At 35.9% G+C, this 21,162-nt stretch overlaps 1 protein-coding gene across 1 annotated transcript in view; it reads right to left on the reverse strand.

The window, feature by feature from the left end:
- COL5A2 (collagen type V alpha 2 chain) overlaps positions 1-21,162 on the reverse strand; it is a 152,437-nt gene that overhangs the window by 47,825 nt on the left and 83,450 nt on the right. The window contains exons 4-16 of the mRNA XM_040227784.1: positions 20,267-20,299; positions 19,170-19,202; positions 17,557-17,610; positions 12,834-12,944; positions 11,439-11,516; positions 9,584-9,628; positions 8,351-8,404; positions 7,881-7,934; positions 6,717-6,770; positions 3,758-3,811; positions 2,750-2,803; positions 1,801-1,845; positions 1,342-1,395 (exon numbers count right to left, since the gene is read on the reverse strand). Coding sequence (XP_040083718.1) covers positions 1,342-1,395; positions 1,801-1,845; positions 2,750-2,803; positions 3,758-3,811; positions 6,717-6,770; positions 7,881-7,934; positions 8,351-8,404; positions 9,584-9,628; positions 11,439-11,516; positions 12,834-12,944; positions 17,557-17,610; positions 19,170-19,202; positions 20,267-20,299 — 723 coding nt within the window. The remainder of the gene's footprint in view (positions 1-1,341; positions 1,396-1,800; positions 1,846-2,749; positions 2,804-3,757; positions 3,812-6,716; positions 6,771-7,880; positions 7,935-8,350; positions 8,405-9,583; positions 9,629-11,438; positions 11,517-12,833; positions 12,945-17,556; positions 17,611-19,169; positions 19,203-20,266; positions 20,300-21,162) is intronic.

Here is a 21,162-nt window from a genome sequence, read left to right on the forward strand (position 1 = left end):
TGGTGTTGGAGAAGACTCTTGAGAGTCCCTTGGACTGCAAGGAGATCCAACCAGTCCATCCTAAAGGAGATCAGTCCTGGGTGTTCATTGGACGGACTGATGTTGAAGCTGAAACTCCAATCCTTTGGCCACCTGATGTGGAGAGCTGACTCATTTGAAAAGACCCTGATGCTGGGAAAGATTGAGGGCAGGAGGAGAAGGGGACGACAGAGGATGAGATGGCTGGATGGCATCATCAACTCAATGGACATGAGTTTGGGTAAACCCCAGGAGTTGGTGATGGACAGGGAGGCCTGGCATGCTGCAGTTCATGGGGTCACAAAGAGTTGGACACAACTGAGTGACTGAACTGAACTGAACTGATATTCTACAATATTCTCTACATTTCCAGGGGACACTCTGCCTATAAGTGATAAGGAATGGTCTAGTGAGAGGGTGACACTTGTTCTGAACCAAGGTCCTGACTTCAGTACCACTGAGAAGCTCTAAGGTGGTTGTCTTCTGTGGGGTCATAGTAGGGGTTGTGAGAAACCTGGGACTCTTAATTCTAAAGGAGATGATATTAAAATAAGAAAGGTCATATGGCAGTCCTTAATTGTCAAAAGAAAAGTGGGTGTAATGTAATGTACAGCCTGACTTCCAGAGAGCTGTGAAGAGAATGAATAAAATAACTGCCCCTGCCCCAGGTTTAAGGTAGGTGGGCAGAGAGCAAGAGTACTTCTCAATCTGTACAGTTAAAGGGCTTATAGGTGGTACTAGTGGTAAAGAACCTGCCAGGCCTTGTAGGAGACAAAAGAGATGGGAGTTTGATCTCTGGGTTGGGAAGATCCCCTGGAGAAGGATATGGCAACCAACCTCAATATTCATGCCTGGAGAATCCCGTGGTGGACAGAGGAGCCTGATGGACTACGGTCCATAGGGTTGCAAGGAGCATGACGTGACTGAAGCAATTTATCAGGTAAATTAAATCAATCAAGGGAAAATAATCAGGAGACTCTAATCTTTTAAAGGGCTTATTCATAGTATTACCTTTTAGGATTGTGAGGAACAAGAGATAAAGAGGTTTAGAACACTTGGTAAATAGTAATAACATTTTCTTAATTTCTTTATTAAAAAAGTAGGCAACGAACATAGTTTGGTTATGTAAAATGTTAACATTAACAGAAGGTAAGTAAAGTGTACCTGGGAACTCTCTATTCTATCTTTGCAACTTTCCTGTAAACTTAAATTTGTTTCAAAAAGAAAAGTATAAAAATTACAAAGTAAGCAAAGTAAAGTTTATCCTCCTTTAAAAGGCATATTCAACAAAGTATTTGAAAGAGCTGAAATACACATACTTACAGGAGCACCCTGTGGTCCCAGCCTTCCTCTCTCTCCTGGCATTCCTCTTGGACCCTATAGATAAGAGAGAGAGAACATCTCTTGAAACATCATATTTGAATCTGAGAGTACTTTGATTTCACTCCTCAAATCAATCATTAATATAATCACTACCTGTTATAATTGGCCTAAATAGATTTCACTTAATCTAGCATTAATGGTCTAAATCTATAATAATCCGTATTTGGTCACTGGGTACAGAAAAAGAAAAGTGCATTCAACAATTAAGAAAAATAATGTAATGCAGGAAGCCTTTTCTATTTGAAGGGGCAGCTCTTATAGGATGCTTGCCTTTCAGCTGATAATAAAGAATTATTTCACCAGCTAACATATGCTCTCTATGTCTTTTTTTCCATTTAAATATTCTCTTAGCATAATGTAAAAAGCAAAGAAACAACAACGAATTAAATTGATACATACCATTGGACCCATGGCACCCATTGGACCGGTAGGGCCGGCTTCACCCTAAAGCAAAAGTGAGATCACATTACAAGAAGCCTACAACTGATATTCACAATATTCTCTTCCAAGTGTGTTATTTTAAAGGTTTATTTTCAAAGTTGAGCAATTGAAAGGCATACTTTCCATAAAGGGCCTCAAAACTATGCTGTATCACCTGTTCTCAAAATACAATGGAAATCTAGTGTCTACAGAAATAAGTCTAAAATCAAACTGGTAATTTAAGCAAGACTTATGGGACTATCTTTTTTTCACTTTCATTTTCATTACACCTAGCCACATTAATCAAATTTTAATTCAAATGCTTAGTGTATGTCTAATAATAAAAGTAAAATTTTACAAAACTAAAATTGACTATAATATTCCTTTAAGATCTCTTGTAGGAAGCTTAGAAATGACAAATTTAAAGCCAAATGCTTTTTCACACATGTATCTCATTGTATTTTCCATTAAAAAGTCATCTGCACTTCTTGGATGTTCTCTTTCCCTCTAGAAGCATAAATAAATTTGGGGAAGAAACAATGGCCAAAAGGCCCTAAAATTAAAAAGGTACTAAATAATGGGATCAATGAACCATCTAAACCTCTCTGATATTATTAAAGAAGAATAAAGAGTGAATTTGTTTTAGAGAATGAATTCATAGCGCATCTTTATATAAAGATAACACTCATCTTACGTCGGTAGAAACCTAATTGCATGGTAGGGGTTTCTAGTGGCAAAGTAAGGTCGTACCATGTATCTTCTTAAATTTACCACTCATCCATGAAAAATTATATTTACCTACTTAAGTATTCATTCTTTATACTACTCTTTCCTTTAGAACTATTTAAGGGGGACTTGAAAAAAATTTTAGACTTGAAGCAGAACAGGAATTCTGTAGTGAGGCTGTATTGAGATATTATTCAGTTACCTTGGAACCGGTTGCTCCAACTTCACCTTTAGGGCCTTCAAGACCTTTGTGTCCCTGAGAAGAAAAATATAAATTTGTATTTAATAGCTTTTTTGAGCTTTAAGCATGTAAAAGAAGAACCAAAAACAAGTTCACAGGAAGTGCCTTATGAAAATAGATTGCAAATTTAAAGTCCTTACTCAAATGTTCCCAAATTCTCATCTCTTTTTTTGAAAATCTATTCAATGAAGATTAAAGTAGCGTTTCCCCTCTTTAAATAACATTTTCAATTTGCAATGGGCTCATCTTTCAAATTTTTGTGACTTCATAGAAATGAAATTAATAGAAACAAAAAATGTATGGTGGCTTTAGGAGAAACAAATGGTTATAGAATTTAGTTATAAAATATCGTTCATATCCAGGAGTGATTTTAAAAATATTTAATAACTAGTACAGCACAAGCATTCTAATCATAAGTTCAACCACTCAAAACAGAGGCCAGCCAATGTACACTGAGTGAATATCAACTATGCTTTCAGATAGATGTGTAATTTCTATATAAGTATGTATGTAACTAATACTTGCATATTCATTATCTTGAGTTAAAGAGAGAAGCATTCTACAGCCTTCTGTGTCTGAGTTGGATCCAAGTTGACTAGGCCCCTGTGATCCAGTACACTTTATGGTATTATGTAAATATTCCACTATGTAGTAGTTGCCTATTTTCTTAAATAAATCTCATTAGACTGAAGCTGAGAGTCATGGACATTTCTCATTTATCACTACTTTCTTATTTATAGCACAGTATTCAGCACATTGTTAAGAACTCAAAATACATTCATTTATAGAATCAAATGAAATTCTGGAAATGTAAAAATGCATTGTGATTTTGGTAAGTGACATCTACTGTAACCACAGCCAGTTAAGGGCAATTGACAAATGAAATTGTGAAGATTTTGAGGGTAATGCTCCCCCGACCCTACTCCATAAGCCAGGGTATCTAAAAGGATTACAGAGGATTGAACTTACTCGGTGACCCTTCAGGCCTGGAAGACCAGGAGCCCCAGGAAATCCTCGAGCTCCCTATCAGAGGAAAAGGAGATAAGGCATTTCAGAGTCATTAACTGCATAAGGCACTTTTTTTTTTTTTTCCCAAAAAAGGTATTTGTTGTTTTTTTTTTACCAACAAACCTAAGAAGAAAAAGGAGAAATATATTTCTATATGTCAAAATACATCTAGGTTATCAAAAAATTAGCAAGGCAAATGGAAACAAGTCTTACACAGAAACATGGATTAATTCCAGGCATTGATTTGATGACATTTTTAAAATTTCAAATGATATTGTTGTGTTATAATTGGTAAAGAATAAACAATAAGAAAATAAGCCTGAATCTACATTCTCTGTGTCTAAATCAAGTAGGTCAAGGTAGAGGAAAAATAATCAGGAAACTTAAGGAAAATTATGCTTTCTCTCTTTTATATTGTGTTTTATTTGTGGTAGAATAATAAATACATTTGTAGCAAATAAATATAATCTATTTTTTCTGAACTTCTAAATATTATCAGTAGAATATGATTAGAAAAATTATATAAAAATGTTATCAGAATTTTTTAAATAAAATATTCAGGAGGAGCTTATGGATTTGTGATTGTTTAAAAAACTGAGAAAACGAAATATCCAACAGAAAAGAAAGTCAAGTAATACAAAGAGAATGGGTTGGTTCCTCGACTCAACTTCTTACTTTCTATTAATTCTATGCATCTTTCGCCTAACTGTAAAAACTAAAAAAAAAAAAAAAAAGAAATCAGACACTAAATAAAATCCAAAATGGCATGAGTTCTTTGAAATGATGCTTGAAACTTTTTCCTCATACCCTCTTTAAATAGTTAAGGATCCAGTGACTTAATTACTCACTTATTCCAGTTGCCTACATTAAATAGGTTTTGTGTTGAAACCTATCTACTGCCACCAGTAGAGTAAGCACTTTGATAGCAAAGACTGAAGCTATCAATTATTATTAACAATCTGCATATCCCTAACACTTTGCCTTCTGCCTTATTAGTAGGCATTCAAGAATAAAAACTGAATAAACAACTGAATAAAGAAATGGCTTCACATTCATCATGTTCTTCATCTTCTTGACACTCATAGAGCTTTTCCTAAATCTTTCAAGGAACGTCTCTTGTCTTAGTACAATCTTACAGAGATGGCAAAATCCTTCTGTTCTGTATTATCATACCCTTTACTTAGTGTTAACTAAATGAATGAGCAAATAACTCAATAAACAAGCTCTGTATGATTAAAGCAAATCAATAATTCTTCCACAATCTCTTTCAGGAAAAATGTTTCTGTAGTGTTTTGTAGGGGGTTATCACAGTAAGGGCACATCAAACGCTGCACTCTGAACACATAAAGTCCCACTAAATCTTCTGTTTACACAGCCCTACTTAGGAATTCTTTCACTTCAAAAATGGCCTTTAAGTTTTTCCCCTGGAATCCTGCCCTTTACTGAGATTCGACTCCCCACCATCCTTCAGCATACATCCGTCTAAGCCTATGGAGGAATTACTGAGCTATGCTATTTGAAATGATTAGTAAAATTTTGAGCTTTTGTGGTCTGCAAGGGAATTCTCATGTGATTACATATCTCTAATACAGCAAGAAAATAAGCCAGATGTACTAGCGCTCATAAAGTTTTTCTCATTCTGCTGACCCAAGACTGTCATCACACCCCAATCACACATCATTGCACTGCGCTTGCAGAGTGCATCTGTGACATGCTGGCGGGCGCCTTTCCTCCCACGGAGGGCCCACGCTGTGAGAAGGTGCAAGTGTGCCGCAGGAAGGGAGTTTCAAGCCTGGATTGGTTCACACCGACATCTGTGCTAATGACTAAACCACCTGTCTTTGTCTGCAGGCTTTGTTTGCAGGCTGATGAGGGAAGAAAGGAGAGAGAGGAGGGAGCTGCAGGCCTGGTTTTGTGTTCGAAACTAAATGATCCTTACAGTCCACTGTGCTTAAATTTCCTTAAAAGAGCATTAGCATTTGCGTGTCCAAAAAATCCCTAGCACTGAACCTCATCAATTTTCATAAAGTAAATGGACAATAATTTAGTATTGTTGTATGTATATGGTGGTAGAAATATTAGGATATTATAGGAGATATAGTAAGTAGGAAGTTGAATCAGTTTAGGGGATTCTGGACCAAGAGAAAGTCTAAGAGCAGGAATGTTAGAGCATTTATGCTTACTTATCATTTTCTAACTTTCCCCACTGTCTCTGTAGCACATCCCAGGGGAGCACCTATCAAATTAACATGAGTGAAGACAGACAGGTGGGTTCAGAGCGGCCAAGTGACCCAGGTCTTGAATTCTGGTAGAGCTAGTTACTCTCTGTGTATTGAGCCAAGTGAGAAGAAAACAACTGTATTAGGAGAGCTGGTGATTAATGCATCTGGTTATAAGCTTTTCGGGGCCAGAACATCAATAAAGAATTTCAGTCAACAGTAGGGTTTGGGGAACAGCCAAAGAGGCATCCTATCCACAATTTATTGTTCTAGCATATAAAAAACAAATCAACAAACTCTTTAAAGCTGTCATTTTTGACATATGAATACAAAATCTTTTTAAAAAACTAAAAATATCTTTAAAAGATAAATTGGGATTGAGATATTATGAAAGGTAAGTAAGTGAAGCTGGTGACCTATCTGAAAATTTGGTACTCATTTTGGGAGAATCCATGTTAGGTTATAATTCTCTAGCTCTGGGAGGGTCATTCATATGGTGCCAATGCAAAGCCAGGAACTCAAATTAGCTCTCATCCTGGCAAAATGTCCTGTTTCACAATGACAGAAGGGAACACGTCTTGGTGAAGGTGTCTACTGCGTGTGCAGGGTTGAGTTGGTGAATGAATGGTGAGTTAGTTTTAAACGTTCTTCATTGTTTGAATTTTGTCTTTGTATTGTTGTGTTGATCGGTATAAACTTACCGGAGATCCTGCAAACCCCACTTCACCAGGTTTTCCATTTCTACCAGGCTCACCCTTTATGGGGAAAAAAGCAAAGTGGAGGAAAGCAAAGAGGGATTTAAAATTTTCTCTCCTAAGACTAAATGACAAATCAATTGCAGGTGAAAAGTCTTCCTTAGAAAGCTCACATCCAATGGTCTAAGCAGGGTGAGAACACAGCCCTACTCCTGAGGGCAGTCCATTATAGCAAGTCAGTCTGTGGAGATTCATTCATTTATCAGAAGAAGAAATAAATATAAATTATACTGGTCTGACCTAGCTCTCCATTTTATTCAACATCAAAATTTGCACACACACACACGCCATGAAATTCTACATCAACAGGCAGCACTGAAACAGTGTTTCTCAAAATAAATTTACCATTTATTTCTTGTGATGAAAAAAAGTTTAAGAACTACCAGAGATATTTTCTTTATGGCCAAATTCATTGTAATCCACTTAAATAAATCTCATGACACACAAAAGGAAAATATTTTCTTGGTTTAATGTCATATAGACATTAATGGCCTACCTAATGATTTTATCCTCAATTTTGGTGCAACTAAACAGAGGAATTCAGGAAAGCAAATCTGTTGTTATACGCTGTTCTTAAATGTTCTTAAGAACACTGATCACATGTTCTTAATGTTAAAATCTGAAATTTAGGCTTAACTTTAAAAATTCAATTAAAGAAACAACTTTTTGAGCATTGGAGAGCAATACCGATACTATTCTGTGAACACATTTTTAAACATCCATTTAGTGAGGGCCTCATAATGATCTTTTGGGATCAAAGAAATGTGTTTTTCCTTAAGATCACTTCAAAAGCTCTGCTCACCAAATGTTGCTGCTGTTGTGACAGCAATTCTAGTATCCCATGGAGAAATCATAATGGAAAAACTGAGCAGGCAAAGATACAGTACCTAACAATATAATACCATCACAATTAAGAGCACTTTCAGATTTTATAAAATTCCATTCTGACCTCTCCTGTTTTTATTAAACTTAATGACAGTAAAAAGGAGAGGAATGAAATGGGAACCAATGAATAATATTCATGTTAATGTTGTAGCTCTTTCCTAGTGAAAATTTTGCAAATTTTGAAATTTGACAAATTTCAAAGCAAAATGAAGAAAAGCAGCTTACATCTTCACCAGGTTTTCCAGGAGGGCCCTCTGGTCCTCGTGCACCAATTGGACCCTAATAACAAAATGAAGCAAAAGGGAAGTAAGGATATTTACCTTTATTTACCCATATCCATCAATGATACAATCCAAAATACTGTTGAGACAAATGAAAAATATCAGAGAAAACAACTTCATTAATATTCTGAAGTTTATGTCGTATCTTTCAGTTTATGTGCTCAAAGGAAAAAAATTTAATTTCACAGATGCACATATCTTAGCACTTTCCGCTGACCACATTCAAAGCCTCTGAATTTAAATACTCTGCCACAAGAAATATGTAGCTTAAGCACAGTCCATAACACAGGACTCCTGAACTGGACTAGAATATATTGCTACATTAGGAAAGAGGTGGTAACATAAATAACTCATGACATCATTGTAATGGTGGACCCATAGTTAACTGGGTCTACATGCTTACTTGACATTTACCATTGGGCCAGGGTCACCAGGCTCACCAGGAGGCCCTGCTGGGCCAACACCACCCTAAGAAAAAAATTGTGTAAAATTTATATATAATACACAAATTATATGAGCAAATCAAAGAAAACACAATACTGAATCCTATACTGTCCACAGTACAGTGCAATTGCTCAAAATGTTGACTCTGCCACTCTCCAGCTATGACTCTGGATGAGTTATTAATAACTTCATCTCTCTATATCACATTTCCTAACCTGTGAACTGAGAATAACGTGGTACCTCCTTCATTAAGCTGCTCTATCTCTTTGGGTAACTAATGCATGTTGAGAGCCCAGAATAGTGCTGGCACAGAGTGAGTGTCGATAGTGGTAGTCATCTCCCTCTTCTCTTCCTCCTTCTTTATCAGCTACATTTTCCATTCACAATGGCAGTACTGTAAAATAGCTTGGAGTAAAACTCCACACACACGATAATGAAAATATGGCATGTTTGAGCTAGGAATTCTTCTCTCTCTCTCTTTAGAAAAAAAAACATTTTCTACAGCCTGTCAAATCACTACAAAAATTAAAATAGCTTCTCATCAGTATTTTATTGGTATTTGAAAGGTTATAGAAGGAAAGTACAGAATTATATGCTTTATAAAGATTTCATGGAGTGATCATTGTCACTGTTATTTCTAATAAGACTATGTGGTGATTCTTCTATGACCTCATTTCATAGCTCCAGAGTTGGCACATAATTAATTATAAGGATTTTCACCATGACATGAGATAATAATCTGTTATTTTACAAACACAGGCACATAAAAATTCTTTGTATTGGAGGTCAGTCACATAAAGAAACCAGGTGATAAAACTTCAGCATCATGAAAAATCTTTGAAAACATATTGAATATATTTCTAAGTGTGTGAAAATTAATTGAATACAGCCCATTCAGTGAGTATTATTGTTATTGTTCAGTCACTCAGTCGCGTCCGACTCTTTGCAACCCCATGGACCGCAGCATGCCAGGCTTCCCTGTCCTTCACCGTTTCCCAAAGCTTGCTCAAACTCATGTCCATTGAGTTGATGATTCTATCCAACCATCTGGTCCTCTAAGCATTACAATATGCAATTTATTTATTTTTTTTTTTTTTACAATATGCAATTTAAAGCCTAGCCAAAAGCAGCCATGTCCCAGAGAACTTACTTTTCTTTTTTTTTTTTTTTTACAGTATGTGATTTAATTATAAAAAGACTTACCTGCTGCCCTTGTAAACCTTGAGGACCCCTTGGGCCAACAGGACCCTTTAAAACAAATGAGAAGAAAAGTTGCATAGTGTTCATGACAATTAGTTCACAGCTTTCAAAAATGTTGAATTTACTTTAGAATTTGGAAAAATGAATCTCTGACAGTGAAAAGGTGATGACATTGTCCTTCTGTATTCACCTGGAATACAGCTAAATTCAAAAAGATTAAAGCTTGGATAATGTTTGGGATGATCTTATACACACATTCAGAGTCATGAAAAGAAATAAAAATGCCTGTGCACACCCAATGTTTTGGGATGAGAACTCTTGCATACATAAGGGGTGGTTTAATTGAAGCAGAATAACCAACAAAGAAAAATCTTGGCAAGCATAAGTTGTTATCAAACTGTCTATTTAATTCTTCAGCTTCACAGCAAATAACTCATAATTTCAATGAGCACGTTGAATTAAAGGCTTATGAAACTATGAACAATAGCAACTGGATTATTTTCAATGTAAGTTTTAAATGACCTGGGGCACTGAGTTTTGTAGGTTATTTCTTTCTTTCATGACACACATCTAAAGTTTCCAGTTTTCCCCCATTTATTATGAAACGCTTACAATGTGACATAACAAAGGTAAGAAAAGGAAAATGCTATTTTTAAAAGTTGTTAGTAAATGTCTATGTAATTTTTTTAAAACGTCACACTTTAAAAAGTGAAAGCAATTAAATCAAAATCTAGTTTGTTCTTACGGTGAAAACTTAAATTTTGTTTTGGATTGATCAGATTTTTAGATAGCAAGAAAATAAGAGCTTCATTTAAAAAAATAAACACACCTGTAACTTGAACTTCAAATGATTAAAAACATGTATTTCAGAAAAATATCCCCAGTTAATCATTGAATGAGACCATACTGCTACTGACTTAGAATATGTATAATCAAACAATGTTTAAGTGACTTAAAATATATACCAACAATATTTAAATTACTCACTGGCCTTAAGGATGGGTGTGTGTGCTCAAACATTCCATTTTGTCTGACTATTTGGAGTCCCATGGACTGTAGCCCACCAGGCTCCTCTCTTCATGGGGTTCTCCAGGCAAGAATACTAGAGTGGGTTACCTTGCTCTCCTCCAAGGGATCTTTCCCACCCAGGAATCGACCCAAGGTCTCTTATGTCTCCTGCATTAGCAGGCAGGTTCTTTACCATTAGTACTGCCTGGGAAGCCCAAAGGATAGGTAGAAGGGGTGTTTATCTATGCAGTCTGACTTTACATTGTCTGAAATGTCATTAATCTGGAATGCCTTTGAATTATGTTATGAGCAAAAAAGTATGGAAGAGTCGCTTTGCAAAGAGTTAATTCATTTAATAAAATTACATTGCTCCAAATACCCAGGTTAAAGTAAAGAAAATGGGAATCTTTCTGGCTGTTGAAGAAATGCAAAAGAGAATGCTAATGGCCCAGTGAGTAAATTTTAGAGTTGTCAGCATAAGGCAACCAGAGAAAGGAAAATAATATAAGGGAATAATACATTTTGCCAAATAACTTTCTAACAATACCATAAAACAGACTTTGCTTTGCTTTTTTTTTAGTTTTTAGAAAGTACAGTTTTTGTTGTGGTAGTTATAAGTTAGGTGAAAAATACAGACAGTCTTTTATTAATGAAGACAAGTAACTTTGCACAGTTACAAATGGAACACCACTGGGCTTTCAAATATTACAGCAGAGTTTGATAAGTAAATTGAATGAATGGATGGATGGATATATTTTAAGAAGACATATTAACTTTACTAGCTAACTCAAACCTCTCTGCATAATGGTTTTTCCAAAGTACTTTGATTATCAGTAAAATCTACACTTACCACAGATCCAGGCATCAGTCCTACTTGACTCCCAAGTCCAGACTTTTCATCTAACCCAGCCATCTGAGCTGAAAACGGCTGTTAAAGAAATGTGTTGACATTATTTCCACAGTAAAAGATCTATATCAACATACTTTTTAAACTGAGAAGTGTACGATCTCTGGGATTCTTAAAGAATGACTCTTTTGAGAATCATTGTAAACTTTTGACTTTAAAGCAAGGAAAAAGATTCAATCTGTTTTCACTGTACGTGTTTTTGAGTGAACAATCTTCCTCACTATGTTGCTTCAAAATAACTACTGCAATGGGCCAAATGCCTGATACTTGATAAAAGCATGGGTCATTCTGATAAGCATTTAGCCAGTCTAATCAATTTCAGGTTTAAGTCTTTTTATTTGCTTTTTTCCCATTGTTAGCGCATGCCAATTCAAAGTGCCTTTAAAGCATTTGTCCTAAAGATTTTTCCATTATACCAGACTGCTTTACTTAGATGGTGTTCTTTTTTCTTTGTTAGTAGCCAGTAAATTTTAACTGTATTTATATAAGTTGATTAAAATTTTATGATCTTTTTAATGAATCCTGGAATATCCCAAAATCAGTAACAGTTTTTTACCTTCTCTCCTTCACATCTAAAAATCTCTGGTAACCCAATTGACTAAAACTGTCCACTTTCATTCCAGGAGTTCTATCAATTTCCAGATTTTAATGGGAAAAGAAGGTGCGTATTTTTAAAAAATAAATTGGCAATTCCTCCTACAATGAGTTGAAAAGCAAATGTAAAAATTGTTGTAAAACAAAAATCACATTTCAGGGTTCCATACATTCCCTTGTTGTACTATGCAATTTGTTCACAAATCTACTCAAAAATCTGCCACTAAGAATTCAAAGAGGCAGGCATAGAAAGACATTTTATTTTACTTCTGGTAGGAAATTAACACTCAGAGACACAACCAGAATGCATTTTTGATGTCAACTCAGTGGCCCTTTTGCAAGCATCATCCCGGACGTGCCATCCTTCCTTGGCGGGAGGACATGTCACCGGTTCTTTCAACATTCTGAGCCAAGAGAACAATAAAGGAGAAAGATGGATTTCTCTTTCCAATTCACAGTGGGAACAATATTAGTTGTCCTTTAGAATCAACAAAGAACAAAATCCCAATGCCCAGATCTGACATTAAGAAATATAAGCCATTTGAAGCAGCATCTTTAAAAAGTGATACTTTGAATTTTCCAACAATTCCCTGTGGATTTCCTAGTTTTGTTGTTATTGTGTTCATTTAGCTGCTCTTACAGCTAAGGACCAATATGTGAACTCACACAATTTAAGATCCTAAAAATATACCATAAGCTTAATATATTATCTACAGAAGATATTAAGCAATGCACACCACTCACCCTGCTCATGCCATCTGGTCCTGGGTGAGATGGATGCCCAGGAGGTCCTGGGGCCCCTGGCTGACCAGGAACACCGGGTTCTCCATCAATTCCCTGAGGACCACGAGGCCCCTGGAGAAATAAGCCAGAAGAAATTAGAACCCACTGCTAAATACGTACCTAGGAGAAAACAAAAGCCACAGCTTCTTGATGGAGATGAAGTGTTCATTATTTTTTAAAAAAGAGCAATCCAGCAACCCACAGTAATTTCATCAGCTACACCAAACCTGCAGATTTCAGCACTGGTCACAGCCTCTGCCATCAGGAGAGGACACATTCTGCGTAAGAATTTTACTCTTGATGTGTTAAATTCCCAGTAATCAGATTTTTTGGAATAATTATAAGAGTGTATTCAGTTTGTCAATATTCTAGAATAAGTTTCCTTACTTGAGTTTTGCTGTTCAAGGGTATTTAGTCAATGATTTCTAAATTCACTTGTTTTAAATTAACTGTGTATGTTCCTGCTTAACTTTCCCCCACTTAAGAAAAGAACATAATGGATCTTTGAACAGTGTTTGTGGTTTTCCTCATCTAATTTTTTAATGTTTTACATAGTTCCTGGCTCATAGTAGACACTCAGTATATGATTACTACATTTTCGCATTTCAGTTTCTTTACTCTAGTACTTGAAGTCTGATACACTTTATTTTCCCTACTACTCCCAAAGGTAGACCAGACCCATGAGAAGCAGAGGGAAAGGCATAGGGACGCAGCCAAGTCTAGTTCTCAAGGAAGTGAGCAATGAGTTACAGCTGCCAAATTCCACCCTCCTCCTAACCCACATTCTGAAGGCAGCTTGGGGAACGGCCACGTCCCCAGTTCTGGAAATGCTCCATCTCCTAACCTCATCATTCCCACAAGTCTTGTTAAGTATTTTCTAGCTTTTTAACCCTGGAAATTCATAATAGGACCAAAGAAAGGAAAGGAAGGATCAAAGAACTCAAAATGCAATATGATTTTACTAATTAGAAGCAGGGATCAAAAATAGATAGAGATATAGATATGATGAGTTAAACAGTAAAAGAAGTTTACCATGCCTACACCTGAGACTATCTCTCAGCACACAATAAGCAAACACAAGCTGATACAGTGGAGAGAGGAAGCACAGGGCAAGCAGAGTGGGGAGGAGAGGTGGCTTGCAGATGACGGTTTGGGGGAGGGTGGCATAAGAGCTATTCCAAAATTTAATTAATATATATTCTTATATATTCAAGCACTCTGTTTGACATGTTTACTTCTTGGAGTAGTGGCATAATTAAGGAAATTTATCTATTCAAACAGAAGTAGATAACAGCCTGAATAAAACACATTTTGAAAACTGATCTCTCAGAAACTGACTACTCATTCTACTCTTTTTTCATTGTATTACATAATGGAGGCTAAGTTTTCATTGCTGCCTAAGGCTTCTAGGTCATACAAATGTGACACCGTGGTCTGGAAATGTATGCTGTCAATGGTGGCATATAAAACATAGCAGTCTGACTTACTCAGACCACTATGTGTGGAAAACTTAGTATGTTTTTAAAATGTGAAATTGCTAATAATAATCAGGTATTGTTAATACAAGAAAATGAGCTAAAACATTCTCTCTGCTCCCAAAGAGATTTCCAAAGCAAAACCAAAAACTACATTTAGTGTCACTGGGAGTAGAGAGAGGTTTGGGTAATATTTATCCTCAAAAATTGGGTCTTTTCTCCAGCCCTCTGTGATTAAAAATCCTGTTTCAAAGTCTGCTCTGAGGATAGCCCACTTTTTCACTGACTTCATGACGCATTCTATACCTCCATGGTATCTCCTCTAAATAGCCTACATGATCTACTTTTATACAAATTGAGGTTAAAATTAATAAAACCTGTGAAAATCATCCAAAACTAAGTGAACATAATAAGCAAGACTGTAACTGAAAATAAGGAAGAAAGCCTATAATATGTGATATTTTACTGATAAATATTTAAACCAAAAACTATAACTGCAAAACACATCAGAATACATATTTTCATATTTCCAGGTGTGACGAATCACAAAAGTTTTGTATCAAGGCAAGCATTCTCTCCATAATCATTCTTTCCCCTCCCCCATGATACTTCACTGTCTCAGGAGACAGTCCACAATAAAAAGTACTCGTAGATTGTCACTAGGTGGCAACGTTTAAACATTCACAAATGGGAATAAGAATGCCCCTAAATCAGAAAGAACTTTTCTCACTGATAGTAATATCATGCACACCCACATTATGAAATGTGAGAGTTAGTAATAACTGGTATATTCTCTATTTTACAGATGAGGAAAAAGACCGATAGAGGTTAAGTGGCAGGCGCGATTAGAACTCAGCACCATCTCCTGACAGGGTGCTAGTTTGTCAGTATGAAGTTATCAGGACAGTACATTTAAAACTAAGGATATGTGTGAGTGAGAATCATGGTTATCACTGGCTAGCAATGAGGGCTTCATGAGACGATCTCTGTATCAGCAGTTCCCAATCTTGAGCAATTTGCTCCCCTTCCCACTGCCAGGGAACATTTGGCAGCACCAAGAGATATTTTTATTTGTTACAATTGTAGGGGGGGGGCAGGTGTTCCTACTGGCATCTAGTGGGTCGACACCAAGAATGCTGCCAAATTATCCTACAAAACACAAGGAATTATCTGTCCCCAGACATCAGTGGTGTTAAGAGTGAGGAACTGCTCTATTTTATGGGTTTTCTGTAACGTTAGATGGTAACAAAGGGGAGAAAAGTGTCATGCATGATTGCACTACCAGCCTATATCGCGGCATCCACAGCTTTTGTCCACGTAAGGATCTTAGGACCAGCCAGTCTTAGGACCTAGGTAAAACATTCTACCTCTAGGCATTCATGACATCATGCCAGTATCTTGGGAAAAGTTGTGGTGGGAGTATTTACACCAGAGAAATCAGCAAAAGCTATAGGCATTTTTTTAAAATAAATCAGTTATTAAACACTTGGCCATCACACCACTGCTTGCTAGGATTAGAGAGGAACAGATTTCCTACTTGGGTATCGACCAGAACTGTCTTGCTCAATTCCAAATAAATAATTACTTCTCACTCTTTTTAACAGACACACACACACACACACACACACACCACACACTTCCCATTATCTGAGACAATCAAGTCTCAGACTAAACCAAGACAGGAAAGGGAGCTTATCACATACTAAGTCGAGAAGTGAAGAGAAAGGGAAGAGAAGACAAAGAGAAGTGGGAAGTAGATTCATTGAACTAACAAGAAATTCTGTAATCCCAACCATGAGTTTCACAGCAGCTTCCACCTACACTTAGGACTCAGTTTTATCAATTATTCTGGGCACAAGTACATTGAGCCGCAATGTTTCCTGCATGACCCCCACCCTCCACCCAGCTGAAGTCATGTTCCACCTGCCTCTGTCATCCCAGACTTCTGGACAGACATCCGAATATCTACCAACAGGGTTTCAGCTAGCAGTGCTGGTGAGGCGGCATGGCAGAACACCATCGAAGAATGGGCCATGAGGTAATCGGAAACCAGCTTTACTGTCCACCTGCATGGCTATGATCTTCTTCCTTGGGATCACTGTCATTTACCTGCATGCCTGCAAATACTTTCCATAACTTCAGTTGCAGTTTGGAAAAAAGTACTGGCAGCATCCCCTTCTTGGTAAAATGAGTAGAAGCGAAAAACAGTATCAAAGATGAAACCAGGGGCAAGGGTTCCTAGTAACATGATCTAGAATATGTTTTTTTTCCTTACTTAATATATTTAAGGTGGTTTGTTGCTTCCTTGCTCATCTATTTTTCCCATTTAGATATGGATAAGTACATGTTTGGAAGGTTAAAAACCCATAGAAAGTTATATCTTAGTAGATATCATTAGACAGAAAATTAAACAGCAGAAATTTTTCAGACTGAAACATAAGATAATGATAGATTCATCTGAATCTATTTTTGATACACAAAGTCATCTAAGTATTTGCTATTGATATATAAAAGACAAATTTTGAGGGTAAGATATAAAAGAGAAAAATGATTGCTATAATAGGACTTCTTAATAAGAGAAAACATTTATCATGTATTATATAATAATCTCAAGGCTTATCTCAAGAACATAGAGTTGATTATTTAAATTTAAAGGTATTCCCTATGATAATGAATTTGTTGATGTTTAAAATTACTCCTTTGATTAGCTCTGCAGCAGCTGCCCAATGAAAAAGGCAGCATTACTTGGGAAATAAATTCATTATAGAACCACTTGAAAGAAAATTTTGTCCTCTAATAATTTCTTTTTCCTCTATCCAATTTGGTTATTCCTGGAGCAACCACAGATCACACAGCTTGGGTGTTTTCTCTCAAGGATGCATAGTTGGCACTGTTTACTCATGAGTTAAAACTTCTGAAAACAGTATGAGGTATTCGTTATGTTTCCTTAGATCCTACATTAATTTGACCTCATAAAGGACACGTGGATATCATCGGTGTCATCTCAGAGATCACAGGTAATTATTAGCATGTGATGCTTTCCTCTGAATCAGGATCAATGCACAATCACTTCATGACCTGAATTCTACGTCATGTTTAATAGAGGGGAGAAAGGAAGAGCCACTGGCTCTTTGCTGCATCCACAGAACTTGGCATGGATGGGCTTACGTGTTAAAGTTCACAAAAACGGAGCTACACTGTCAACTTACAGGTTTTCCTTTGGGGCCTCTCTCTCCTCTCGGTCCCTGTGATCCCGGTGGTCCCTAAAACAGAAAATGATGGTTATGTCTGTAAAACATGTATGCTTCAGATAATTTTGCTTTAAAGGTTACTGATAGAAGAAAATTTCAGCTGAAGACTACAGAAAATAAAGCCATGTATGTATAAAAGTTCCGTGTATACAGAAAGGCTGTTTATTTTCACACTGAAGCTTAAAGACTTGTGAAGAAGTAAATATAACAACATCATACCCAATGAGTTGTATAAATTAGTTCAAACAATAATTGTAAATTTGCAAAGTCTTTTTTTTTTTTTTTTTTTTTTTTTGCTCTCTTGTCTTAGACACAAAAACTTACAATTCAGATTTTGAGAATTACATTATTGTCCAAACTTCAAATCTTCAATTTTTCTGAGGAAAGGCATGAATTCACGTTGGTACATGGTATCCCAAACTATTCATCGCTATTCAAGTTGCTGATGAAAGCAATGGCAAAAAAAGCTTATTCTGCTCCTACCCTGTGTTCCTTCAAGTATCCAATATCATTTTTTAACTTTGCCTCATCTCCATTGTAAATGTAAAACCCACCAAGAATTTTCCAAATGGTAACTGCAATTGCAGTTATTTTTCCATTAAAATAACAAATGATTATTATATTTCAAAACTGGCATTTTGTGCTTATATCTTAAATTAACTTTTTTCCCCAGAAAATTTTATTTCTCTTCAAAAGAGTTTCAACTGAGTTATAAAAATTTGATTGTGCATTTACTCAATCCAAAACACAATGTTGTGTAAAAGCAAATGCTTCAGGGACTTCCCTGGTGGTCCAGTGGCTAAGACTCTGAGCTCCCAGTGCAGGGGGCCCAGGTTCGATCCCTGGTCAGGGAGCTAGATCCCACATGCTACAATTAAGACCCAGAGCAGCCAAATAAATAATAAAATTAAAAAAAAAAAAAAAAAAGCAAATGCTTCAGAATGACTACAGCAGGTCTGTTGAAGTATATCAGTATCTCACTTACATTGACCTAATGTGCTTTAAAATTTACAGGAGTGTGTGTGTGTGTTGCACATCTGGCTACCTGTGAATGCTACCACTAATCCAAACCTGAAATCAGTAGTCTTTTATGCTAAACCAGAAATATGCCATTCTGATGTATATCTTCTCAAACTCTACTATAATATTTACTGTTATACCAATATAATACAAATTAATATACTGTTATATAATGTAATAGTAAATATTACAATAGAATATATCAAAAATATATCAATAATATTAAATTCTATTGATTTAATTTTAATAACAGATGGAATTAACAGTTTATTTCATGAAATAGATAAAAGTAGTCTATCCTTAATCATTGTTAACAAAACTAATATGCCCTAATTTCAATGAGTACAGTTAACCTAAATAGGGTTCATCAATTTCATTCACTGCTGCAAAAAAATGTTTAAACTTTAAGTTGTTTCAAAACAAAATGTTTCAAGAAACCAAGCACATCATTGTTTTATAATCTATTGTCTTTTCCTGGACATAATAGCCATAAAGATTCAGTATCTCAAAGAACTTCAAGAATACCATGAACACTGGAGGCAACTACTTACTGCAGGTCCTGGGCGTCCACGTATGCCTGTCACCTAAACAATAAACGAGACAACACGCAGAGAGAAAGTTTCAAAAGAGTTTTAGAAAACTCAATGGTTAAATGGATAAGAAGAACAAAAGGCCCGGTTATTATTTTAGAACAAATGGATGTTAACAATTGGTGCCCATTCCCTCCCCGACTTTCTTATAAGGCTAAGACATTAATTTAAATTCTAATACAAGGAGGCAGTACTGGTATAGTGATTAAGAGCTAATGTTGGATCCAGGAAACCTACGTTCAAATCCTAACTCCAGCCCTTACCAATCGGATGACCTTGAACTAATTAATTATCCTCTCTGTACTTAAGATTCCTCTTCTGTAAAATGGTGATAATGATTATGAAATTAACTCCCTCCCAGAGCTGTTGTGAAGACAAACAAATATTTAGGAAGTGCTTAATACAGTACCTTAAGTACTGTGCTTTTAAATGAACACAACCAATATGAATGGTTTCACTTTTTAGGTAATCTTTGCTAAAAACAAGTCAATTTAAAAGCAAAGCAAAAATGCAAATATTGTCAAAAATAACATGCTCTACTTTTGTCTTACCAAAATGATAACTCCTTTAAAAGCAAGAAGAAGAGTGAAGAACTTTCATCCTACATAATGATATACTTTATGATCATCTCCAAGTCTAAATAACTCTTAAGAACTCTATACACTATGGACTTTACATCATGATAATAACATAACATATTTCCAGAAGTGTGGCACATTAAATCATGCCTGTCCATTTGGATGATATAGCTAAATATACTATAAAAATATACATCTTAATTATCACTTTATATTCACATACAATATATTTAATTTTGTAAAAGCTTGATTTACACCTTTAGTCATGGGAAAATAAATAAAAGTCAGGAAAAATAAACATGAAATATCATATTAAATTAAGAATTGATCTATTTTATTTTGCTTGCTTTATACTAAAAGTTTGGTTATAAAATAATTAAATTCCCTATTTTTGAAAGTATGTATATAAGCAATAATATACAATGATGCTATAACTAAGTTTATCAAATACATGAAGAATGTATATACATGTATACTTACAACAGGTACTAATCCTGGTTCTCCCTTTTGTCCCTATGAAGTAAAAAAAAAAAATGCAATTAGCAAAATATAGTGGCTTATTGAGCATTAACATGTTATATCAAAATATTCCATGTAAACAATGGAAATTTGTATGTAAGAAAGGTAAAAAATAAAATGAGAAAAAGGTTAACAATCAATTTTAGAATAGTCAGACTATATTCATGACAAAAACACTGCTTCTCTCAAAAACATGAAAATAAAATTAATCCACTGTGTGAAATGTGTAGTTTCCGTTCAGTTTTTACGGCAGTCAGACCCAAAGAGATGATTAGAAATGTCACTGGTGGTACAGTGGATGGGATACAGGTTTGATCCCTGGCCCAGGACGATCCACCCGCCACGGAGCAACTAAGCTCGTGCAGCGCAACTACTGAGCCCGCGAGCGGCAAGCTACTGAGACTGAGCACCCGGAGCCCACGCTCTGCAGCAAGCGAAGCCACTGCAGTGAGACCCTGCACCTCAATTGGAGAGTGGCCCCACTCGCCGCAACTGGAGAAAAGCCAGCGCACGGCGGTGAAGACACAGCGCAACCGAAAGAAGCAAGCAAGTGTCTTTTTAAAGAATAAGAAATATAACTAAAAACAACGAAATGCTTGTGATTAAAAAAATGTAAAGTCAAAGCACCATAGGAAAAACCACCCAAAGACTGAAAGCACAAAGGAAAATCCAGAAGTATGTTTATATTTGAACTCTCACACTCATATTACATGCCATTTAGTTTTTAGTAACTTATCACATGCCAATCCCAAAACACCTGCCATCGTTTTCTTTTTTTAAACTCATGGAAGACTATGAGAAATAACAAGAGATATGTGATCATCTTCTAAAGAAAAAAAGGAAAGAAAATAAAAGAC

The sequence above is a fragment of the Oryx dammah genome, unplaced genomic scaffold (assembly GCF_014754425.2).
Source record: "Oryx dammah isolate SB20612 unplaced genomic scaffold, SCBI_Odam_1.1 HiC_scaffold_27, whole genome shotgun sequence".
Lineage (NCBI taxonomy): Eukaryota > Metazoa > Chordata > Mammalia > Artiodactyla > Bovidae > Oryx > Oryx dammah.